This window comes from Rutidosis leptorrhynchoides, chromosome 5 (assembly GCF_046630445.1).
Source record: "Rutidosis leptorrhynchoides isolate AG116_Rl617_1_P2 chromosome 5, CSIRO_AGI_Rlap_v1, whole genome shotgun sequence".
Lineage (NCBI taxonomy): Eukaryota > Viridiplantae > Streptophyta > Magnoliopsida > Asterales > Asteraceae > Rutidosis > Rutidosis leptorrhynchoides.
The window spans coordinates 354,838,013-354,849,218 of record NC_092337.1 but is presented as its reverse complement, the minus strand read 5'-3'; the positions used below and the strand labels follow the sequence as shown (position 1 = coordinate 354,849,218).

At 32.4% G+C, this 11,206-nt stretch overlaps 2 protein-coding genes across 4 annotated transcripts; one reads left to right on the top strand and one right to left on the bottom strand.

The window, feature by feature from the left end:
• The first annotated feature begins 6,159 nt into the window (after positions 1 to 6,159).
• On the top strand, positions 6,160 to 8,126 carry LOC139847655 (uncharacterized). The gene is made up of 3 exons (XM_071837378.1): positions 6,160 to 6,284; positions 6,380 to 6,643; positions 7,709 to 8,126. The coding sequence occupies exons 1-3, from the start codon at positions 6,248 to 6,250 to the stop codon at positions 7,921 to 7,923; spliced, it is 516 nt and encodes a 171-aa protein (XP_071693479.1). The 5' UTR covers positions 6,160 to 6,247; the 3' UTR covers positions 7,924 to 8,126.
• Positions 8,058 to 11,130, bottom strand: LOC139847654 (folate synthesis bifunctional protein, mitochondrial). Of its 3 annotated transcripts, none has more exons than XM_071837375.1 (4): positions 11,030 to 11,130; positions 10,831 to 10,925; positions 9,841 to 9,960; positions 8,058 to 9,644 (listed from the first exon to the last, which is right to left on the bottom strand). In XM_071837375.1, exons 3-4 carry the CDS (start codon positions 9,905 to 9,907, stop codon positions 8,188 to 8,190), a joined length of 1,524 nt encoding a protein of 507 aa, XP_071693476.1. In that variant the 5' UTR covers positions 9,908 to 9,960; positions 10,831 to 10,925; positions 11,030 to 11,130; the 3' UTR covers positions 8,058 to 8,187. The 3 variants fall into 3 exon arrangements, with proteins under 3 accessions (XP_071693476.1, XP_071693477.1, XP_071693478.1); XM_071837376.1 differs by having other exon boundaries at positions 10,831 to 10,941; positions 11,030 to 11,094; XM_071837377.1 differs by lacking the exon at positions 11,030 to 11,130 and having other exon boundaries at positions 9,841 to 9,978; positions 10,831 to 10,844.
• Positions 11,131 to 11,206: the final 76 nt, after the last annotated feature.

The following is an 11,206-nucleotide window of genomic DNA, read 5'->3' as shown; positions in this document are numbered from 1 at the left end:
AATGAAATCGTCCGAATGTGTTGGCTTTTATAGGCCCATTTTGCACTGTGTAGCTCCGCAATCGCGGTAGCTTTGTTCCTAACAGCTCCGCAGTCGCGGAGCTTTGGATTCCAGCTCACCATAGTGAATTAAACGTGGGCTGCTGATAAATATAATATATAATAATATATATAATTAATTATATACTATATTATATTCTTGTGCATAGTTGACTTGTAATTTCAGCTCCGTTGAGTCGCACGTTGATAGTTGGTTCATGTCTCGGTTCCAGATTTTCGAATGCCTTTTTGTATAATTTAATATCTTGTACTTTGCTTTTTGCAGCTTGTACTCTTGTGATTTTGAGACGTTTCTCGTCAATAAATTGAACCACTTGGATTGTACTTTGTACTTTTTAGTTTTTTAGTCGTTTGCGTCTTCAAATCGTCGATTCTGTCTTTTGTCTTCACCTTTTATTATTTAAACGAATATCATTTTGTAAATAGAACAATTGCAACTAAAAGCTTGTCTTTCTTGAAGGATAATGCTATGAAATATATGTTCGTTTTTAGCATTATCAGGGTTATTGTTGCCCGAGCAACAACAACAACAACAATACCCAATCCCACAAATGTAGGGTATGGGGGAGGTGGAGTGTAGACAATCATTCCTCGAACCCTAGATTAGAAGGAAGTCCCTACTCCACCCACGGGTTTAGAACCCGTGACTAGATAAGATCGTCCCTCCCTCTACTCGAAGAGCCAAGAGATTGCTTCCTAAAGGACCTCCGGCCAGGAATGCTCCTCCAAACGAAATAGTGCGGGCAAACGTACCTGTAAGAGTTATGTGCAGAAATAGTAACTATACAAAGTATCCATAAAAGAAAACACATATAGTAGTTATGCACAACAGTAGGACAAATAACATGAATAATATAATGCGCAGAAATATGTAAATCCAAGTAGACATGCAAACAATCAAAATACACCCCCTCCACACACACACACACACACACACACCCACCCACCCACACTATATATATATATATATATGTATATATATATATGTATGTATATATATATGTATATATATATGTATATATATATATATGTATATATATATATATATATATATATATATATATATATATATATATATATATATATATATATATATATATATATATATATATATATATATATTCCCACCCACACATAAGCATGTATAAATAACTATACCTAAACATGTATACATATAGAGACATTCATAGGTATATATACCTAGGTACAGATACAAGCATACATATATAAACTTAGATACATGCACTTAGATACATACATACATACATACATACATATAAAGATACAAACATATACACAGGAACCTATATATAACCTGAATCAATACATATAGATACAGAGGCATATACACTTATACATATAAACATAGGTACAAAAACCTATACGTAGATACATATACAGACCATCGAATAACCCGTATAAATGACGAAAAAAATATACAGGCAAAGTCAGATACCATGTAGAGGGATATATATATATATATATATATATATATATATATATATATATATATATATATATATATATATATATATATATATATATATATATATATATATTATAAATCTCAAAAGTCAAGCAAGTGGATAACCAACTTATTTCACCAAATCCATTCACTATTTTCATGTTGAATTTTGAGGCTTTTGTATAGTAACATAGTACTATAAATATGATGCAAATGTAAGTCTATTGCGTACCAATTTTCATAAAATATCATTCTTACTTCTTCTATACTTTCTCTCTATTATAATTAGCATACTATTATAATTTATATAATAGATTAGGCCACTATAGGTAACTATAAACTAACGATATTACAACACGTTATCAGCACGAAGTGCTCCGTATAATCAAGGTTTATCTAAGCAAACACAAGTCACTAATCAAGGTAAGAAATTCTTTAACGATATCTTCTATTATTTATTAGTGAGGTAAATATTATTATCATCATAAGTAAAATTATATTTCTGTAATCTAACTTTTATTAACTTCACTAACATTTATATTTATGTTATTTAAGTTATATATGGTCGGTTATACCGCCTGAACTATATTTCTGTAATCTAAATTTTATTAACTTCACTAACATTTATATTTATGTTATTTAAGTTATATATGGTCGGTTATACCGCCTGAATTATATTTCTGTAATCTAACTCTTATATTTATGTTATCTAACATTTATGATTACTTATGCAATTAATCATTAATTATTTCATGCATACTAATGTTTATTCTTAAATTTATTATTTATGCATAATATGTTTATTCTCTTAATCTTCGTATTTATACTAAACGTATTTATACTAAATGTATTTATAGTAATCGTATTTATACTAATAAAAATCTTTTATTAAAATTATTATTAATACAACGAGTACATAACAGTCGTTAACGTCAACTGACGACGTTACAACGACTATATTTTCAAATATAAACTAATATCATCTCCATCTTTATGAATTGGCAAGGCAAACAGTGTATGAATATATATTTCATTTAACTTCTGTATATCATATTATTACTACGTTACTTTTGTTTCGATATTTGATTCTAACTGATTAAACGTAAAAATACTAACATTTTATGGACTACTAGTATAAATAATAATCTTCTTACTTCAATTCGATGATAGACGATTACTATATCAAGTCTCAAAACTTTCCTATTTCATCATCAAAACGATGAGTTTAACGGTGGATTTTGGTTACTTTCGATTAAATATGTGAACACTAGATAATTGTAAAACTTAATAACATATTAATTTTCAAGTTAGGATAAAAAATACCTTTGAAACAAAACCGAATTAGCACCATAAATACGTTAAACTTCTCGTGCCCGATTCTATATATTCGTGTCTAGACTTGTGTTTACCTCTATGGAACATAAGAGGAAGTTTAATCGTTGTCGTCGTGAGTGTATTTTTTTGATGTTTTCTTTGAGGTAAATTAGTAGTACATACGTATAGATTTACTGATAAATTGAAAGATCACGAATTGATATGTGGGTGGAAATATACAAAGCTTTTAGGATATGTACCAAAAATCTCGATTTATAAGGTTGATAAATTTGACCGGTTATTATTCTGGATTAGACTATCAATTATTGATTAAGATATTTTAAATATTTTATTTCGTTAACTTTATGATTTGGTTTAGGTGAACAAAAAGTTTTGGTGAATATATAATAATGGTAAATGAATATATATGGATGAGTTTTTGGTGAATAATTAGATTCGTTTCAGTCCATGTTTACCCAAAAATTACTATTAAAACAGAACACCGAATCACGTATTTGACCAAGCCAGCTACTACCTCTAATTTCATAAATTAGTGAGGTGGCAGGCTGTGGCGGAACTTAAAGTTTGTGACTGGGAGGGCCAAAATAATGAATATTTCTTTACGGAATATATAATTTATACCGAGTATATATATCCAATTTTCAATGGATCCACTAGAATAGCACTAACTATTGCAACTTGTTTATAATATCAACTTACATTTAAGAAATATATATAAAAAAAAGTCACTCATTTGGCTTAGACTTACCTTGCCAAGAACTATGCTTTTATTTATAAATAAACTACAATTATTATTGCAATAGACAAAGCAATTAAATCAATCTCAAAACATATCGATGAAATGGTAAGTCAAGTTAATAAGAAGACAAATACAATAAGTCAAAAAGAAAGTGATGATTAGATCGTAAAAAAAAAAGAGTTAATATAACTGATATAATAAGTTAAGTATGATTAACTATTTTATTTACTATTTTGTTGAGTTGTGTAACTTATTTGAGAGTAAATGATAAAGCTTATGGAGTTGTTGTGTGTATATGGTTTAACTAATTTGACTGATATAATATTAATCGTGGGGTAGGAATTAGGATATGAATGGAATGCCGACATGTTAGGTGATAATGATCACTTGATTTCCAACTTGTTTGACTTAGTTTACATCCCAACAAAATTTATCTTGTTACTTTAAATTTTGATAAGTTTATCATTTTTCATCATAGTTCTATTTATATCGTAAAATATAATTAATATATTAGATGCCTAGCTTGTTATGTATCACTCATATAATAAATGGTTTTAGACCAAAACAAATATGATAAAAAGCGCATATGATGAAAAGCGTATGGCATATGATGAAAAGCGCGTATGATGAAAAGCGCGTATGATGAAAAGCGCTTATGATGAAAAGCGCATATGATGAAAAGCGCATATGATGAAAAGTGCATCGCATATGATTAAAAGCGCATATGATGAAAATCGCATATGTTAAAAAGCGCATATGATGAAAAGCGCAGCGCATATGATTAAAAAGCGCATATGATTAAAAGCGCATATGATGAAAAGCGCATATGGTGATCAATGAAAAAGCACATATGGTGATTAATGAAAAGAATATTGAGAAAGAATCACCAATGTGATTAATGAAAAGCGCATATGGTGATCAACTCTATGCTGCACTCTTTTTCTCTTAGCTAAAGTTTTTTCCCACTGGGTTTTTCTTTAGCAAGGTTTTTAACGAGGCAGTACTAGTTGATCTCTAATAAAATAAAATTGTCATCCAAGGGGGAGTGTTATAAATCTCAAAAGTCAAGCAAGTGGATGACCAACTTATTTCACCAAATCCATTCACTATTTTCATGTTGAATTTTGAGGCTTTTGTATAGTAACATTGGTACTATAAATATGATGCAAATGTAAGTCTATTGCGTACCAATTTTCATAAAATATCATTCTTACTTCTTCTATACTTTCTCTCTATTATAATTAACATACTATTATAATTTATATAATAGATTAGACCACTATAGGTAACTATAAACTAACGATATTACAACATATATATATATATATATATATATATATATATATATATATATATATATATATATATAGATAATTATATAAGTGGTGGTAAAATAAATATATGTTGCCCGAGCGTTTGTGTTAATTGGTTAAGTGTTTTATCATTGTTTTTATATAATTAAAAGTTGAGAACACTAAACGTCTCCCAAATCAGTGGGCCTGGAACAGGGATGCTCGGGGAAGAACAATGGCTGAATTGGAGGAACTATAGTCAATAAGACCTTCAATTCAAGCTCCAAGTAACGCCAGAGACGGGTGGAAATGGACGCTAAGTAATCACGGAAGATTCTCAACTAAAATTCTGAACAAAGTCATTGACCAGGTTAGCTTATATTCAGGAGCTGTCGGGTCGTCCACTATTCGAAATAATCTTGTCCCGATAAAGCTTGGTATTTTTATTTGGAGAACTAGATTGCGTAGGTTACCGGTTCGCGTTGAGTTAGATAAACGGGGTATGGATTTGGGATCAATTTGGTGTCCCACCTGCGATGAGGATCTCGAATCAATCGACCATGCTTTTGTTTTTTGTAAACACGCTCGAGACATCTGGGAGAAGGTATACAAATGGTGGGGAGTGAAACGTGTAAATAATTGGAGCATTGAAGAACTCTTTTGTGGCAACAGCGGGTCTATCAATTCGAGTCGGGGGTCGAAAGTTTGGCAAGCAATTGAGTGGATAACCGGCTATTATATTTGGAAAAATCGAAATCAAAAAGTTTTCAATAATAAAATGGTGGAGTGGGCCGATGGTTCTAAACGAAATACAAATAAAGAGTTTTGAATGGATTTCAAGTCGCTCTCGGAACGCCAAACTTGATTGGCTTCAATGGTTGTCGGTTCCCTCTTCGTGTATATAACTGTGAATATTCTTTATATTCTGCTCTTTTCATGATCATAATTGTATAGGATACAGTTTAGTTTATATTTGTATAGGATACAGTCGGCTTAATTTCCAGGCCAAAGGCCTTCTGTTGTATTCTTGGTTCCTTTTTTAAAATAATATTTTTCTGCTTTTCAAAAAAAAAAAAAGATTTTGATCTACTTAGATATTTTTCCGAGGTCGTGATAATGAATTGTCACCAAACATATGAGTGACGACTTATGTGAATTAAAAAGTTAAAGTGAAAAAAAATAAAAATAAAAATAAAGTGAAAATAGAAGCCTAATTTCTAAAAAGTTGAAGTTACCCTTCTACCCCCATTCTGTGTGATTCCGTATGAGTTTATGATTATATTCTGAATTTCAGATACCCCAAATTATCGGATTCAATATAGTTAACTCGCCGCCGTTACAAATTCACAGTGAGAGAATGAATCAACAAATGCAGAAGAACACACTCTACGTCGGTAAGAAAATCATCCAATTCCACACACATTCTTACTTATATTGTATAATATACATATTATATTGTATAATAAAATCTATGTCTGTGAATTGTTAGGTGGATTAGCAGAAGAGGTAAACGAAACGATATTACATTCAGCGTTCATTCCGTTTGGTGATATTAAAGATGTGAAAACGCCGTTAGATCAGGCGACTCAGAAGCACCGATCGTTTGGATTTGTGACGTTTTTAGAGAGAGAAGATGCGGCTGCAGCCATGGATAATATGGACGGTGCTGAGCTCTTTGGCCGTGTTCTCACCGTTAATTACGCCTTGCCGGAGAAAATTAAGGGCGGTGAACAAGGCTGGGCTGCTCAACCTAGTACGTATTCTTTTTTTTTTTTTTTTTTTTTCTGTGTTAACCTTTATCCTTAAACCATAGCTTTTATAATTTCCTAGCCTTAGGGTTTAGCTGGTACTAAAATTTGGGAATTAGGTTTGGTAGATGTTAATTGTGCTGCTAATTGATTCATGTACATACTTGAACATATTTGGTGTTACTATGAAACCTAGTTTTTAGCTTCCTGAAAGGGTTATAATTAAGTAATTATGGTTTCTACTTCTATGTTTGTATTATACATTTAACATAATGATGATTGGGTGTTTCTTTTCTTCTCTAGCTTGTTTGAGATTTAAGATGATTAGTATTTTGAGTAGTTTATGCAGTTAGTCATTTGGTGTGGTATCATCACTAGTTCTTATTAGCTAGTGACCCGGCTGAACTGATGGGTTCTGAAGTTCAGCATATTGCAACATTGGTGACATGTTCATGTTAACCAAAGCATGACACATTGTAGACCTACAACTATAATGCAACTTGAGATTTAAAATTTTAATTTTGGTTTCTGAGCTATGTAAACACACCACATTTATTAGTATCTCACATCATATCAATGACAAACTTTTTTTTCTTCAGAAAAATAGAAAGTTTGTCTGTTGTCCCAACTCACAAGAACATTTCTAATGGGATTAGAGTAACTATTATTAATTTTTTGTCTGTAAACATTGTTTCTACAGATGCTAAGTTAACTGCTGGAACTTGGAACAATGGGTGTGCATTTTTTGTTCTTGGTTTCTTGTTTGCATAGTTTGTAACTTTAAATTGTCAAAAAGAAAGGATTTGGTCCATTTATGACATGCGTGTATTTTGTTCAAAAAGAAAGGAAAACAATAACATTTTGAGATTATCTGATCTTTACAATGTTTAGGGATTGCATGGTTTATATCATTGTACTATGGACAAATGAAGATGTAGTTAGTATCATAATGTATATGACTAACTCTCTTTATCATGTTGTTTTGATTAAGTTTAATGATTACTATTTTTCCTCCTTTTTGGCTCCTAGAATGTGTATTCTGATTGTTATTTTCGCTTGATAAATTTCAGTTTGGGCCGATGCGGACACATGGTTTGAACGACAGCAACAAGAAGAAGAAATGCAGCGCATTCAGAAAGAAAATCAAGCATCAATGCAGGCTGCAGAGGAACTGCATAGAAAAAAACTGGCGGATGAACGAGAAGGTGAGAAAGATGACCCAGACAACAAAGATGATCCTATGGCTATAGCCGAAGCAGAATCATTGAAGCGGAACAATATTTAATCATAACTCTTAATATCAAGTCTTGAACATTGAAAACAGAGTAATATGCACAAGACAGTTTTGGTTCCTGTGTGATGCATCCTACTATAGTCTGGTGTTAACGTTTTCTTGCTTTCTTTTAGAAACGTAGATTGATGATTTGGTCGAATTGAATAACAATTTTAGTGTTGTAATCCGTATTAATTTAACATACAAACTCAGAAACCACAAAATTTATATTAGTCCAGAAACTTGAAACCAAAAATATCAAAATACTGTAATTTCCTAACATCTCCCAACAACATCCAACATCGAATCACAAAGTTTCACAGCATCCACATTATCCCGAACGTTATGAACCCTAACAATATTAGCACCACCCAAAACTGCACCTGTAACAGCAGCAACAGTTGCCGGATCTCTCTCAACAGCACACGATCGACCACAAACTTCACCCAAAAACCTCTTTCTCGAAGGTCCAATCAACAAAGGTGCTCGTGATAACCCATAGCTTTTTCGCCCAATTACACTCCTAATCCTCTTTAATCCCATCAAAATTTCCAAATTATCTTTAGTCCCCTTCGAAAACCCGATTCCCGGGTCAATAACCATCTGCCACGCGGGCACACCGCTCAACTCTGCAGCTCGTACACGTTCATATAACTCGTTACCAACTTCCTTACAAACATCATCATATTTCAAATTCTCATTGTTTTGCATTGTTAACGGGTCACCTCTCATATGCATTGCGATATACGGTACATTAAGATTAGCCACAACATTAAGCATATCGGAATCTAAAGTTCCACCCGATACATCATTAACTATATGAGCCCCTTTCTTGATTGCCTCTAATGCAACTCGAGAATAAAACGTGTCTATAGATATTAATTTTCCTTCAATTTCGGGCAATTCAAGAATCTTTTCAAGAACCGGAATTAACCTATCCAATTCCTCTTGGACTGAGATCTTGGTGGCCATTGGACGAGTCGATTGCGCACCCAAATCAATAATGTCAACTCCTTCGGATATCATATCCCGAACGTGAGATATAGCGGACCCCACACAGTCGAACTTCCCACCATCACTGAAACTATCAGGAGTCAAATTTAATATCCCCATGACCGACGTTTTCTTCGACCAATCCCATAAACGATTATTAACCGGTAACACTCTTCGTAACCCATCTTTTCCAATCAAAGATTCGCCACCTAATCTTTCCCAAGTTTCAAAAAGTCCGTTTCTTGAAAACGAATGCCAACATACAACCGTATCATTTTCTATATCGGACCCTAACAAGTCAACTAACGGGGCCATAACAAACGGCCTTTCAAAGATTCTTTCATGAGGAACAGTAAGAATTTCAGAGTTAACTCTATATTTACCGTAGAACAGTATATCCAAGTCAATGGGTCGTGGGCCGTACCGAATCCCTTTGGTTCGACCCATTTCCTTTTCAATTTTCTTGAGGGCTGAGAGTAGTTCATGTGGGCCGAACTTTGTAACGGCTCTAACAGCAGAGTTGAGAAAAAGAGGCTGATCGGTCATGTAAGCAGGCTCGGTTTCATATAAGCAAGCGTGTCTAGTTATTTTGATGCCCGATTTCTTCATTTGACTTAACGCTTCGTTAAAGTTATTAAGCCTGTCGCCCACATTGCTACCTAAAGCAATTACTACTTCTTGCTCTTGAGAATGGACTTGTACCGACGTATCAGAAGTGGAATGAAAGAACGAAAAAGATGCTGCACGAAAAAAATGTAAAAAAAAAAAAAGAAAAAAAAAAAAAAATGATATGATGATAAAAGAAATAGACCAAAACTTTAAGTAACATATCTTAAAAATTCATTAAGAACAAGAACAAATTACTGTGGTCCTATATAAAATTATGTCAAAATGTCCTAGGTTCAATTTTATACAAACGTATTTACGGAACTCTACCTTTATATAACATGGTGGCACGAGTGTCGGCTAATCTTGATGGTTGTAACCGCTTCAAGATATTCATCTGATATGAATCTTTGTTAACAATCCTTCAAGCTAAAAGTTGTGATGAAAAATCTGCAAAACCAACAAAGTCTGAAACGATTGTTTAAGAAGATATTTTGTTCAAAAAATGAAAACTAAAACAGTTACTAATTTAGTATGTCATATTTGAACATCATGTTGACTTAATGTTTTTAACTATTATATTGTTAACTTCAGTGTTGTAAAACTTGGAATTACTCGGGGAGTAATTGGCGATTACTTGGTTTTTTGGAAAGGTCTGATCCGAGTAATCAAAATTGGTCAAAAATGGGATAACCCTCAGTCAACAGGGATTACTAGGCGATTACTTGAGATTAGTCAGTCACTATAAATCGGGGATTAATCGGTCAAAGTAAAGATTCATCTTTCAAAGTCAAACTTAGTCAATATCCGATTCCTCCCAGATTTTACCGACTACTCCCTCCTAGAGGTCCCGATAGATTACTCACCGATTAGTGATTTTTGCAAACTTGGTTAACTTGTACTTAAAAATTGGAAAAATGTCTTTCAAGTTCAAATTTAGTCCAGATTATTAAGTGTTATTTCTGGGATAAAGGACCACAACAGGTTCAGTATGAAACGTGATAAGACTATAAAGAGGTGGAACTGTTTGCACTTTGAGTTCTCATGTCAAGCATAATACTTTTTAGCATTTATATTTTATATTTCAAGAAAACCAAAATAATTATTTCAATTAATAAGTGAAACATCTAACTAAATAATTTCTTAGGAACTAATGGACTACAGTTTACTATTTACCCATCTTATGATTCTCAGCAATACACTTTCTTTTAAAATTTATATGAATATCACCATAAAAAAGTAAGGGGATTACAATTTACTAGTCTTCAAGCACATATGCTAAGTCTTAACAAATCAACATAAATGAACTCAAGCATTTACCTTTCCTATTATCCCAAATGAGAGCTGTTTGGATACATTCATTTATAAATTTTCATCAACAACAAGCCATCAATTTTAAGCATTTAGATGAGTTTCTGCAAATCACATAAACTATGGAACACTCAAAACAAGAATTAAAAAGATTGAAATATGAAAGAATCATGAAATGGGTGATGCAGAAAATCAAAAAAGTAAGCACCTTTTGATGCAACTTGAATCCAATTTGAGAGACTCAAACATATAGAGAGAAGGGTGCTGAATATCTGAAACAGGTAAGGTTAAAACCCTTTAGTTCGTGGGTTATATTGTGAATATGACAAAGAACAGTGGCAAACAATATCGATACTGAATTACTTGAAATCAATTTTTCTTGTAC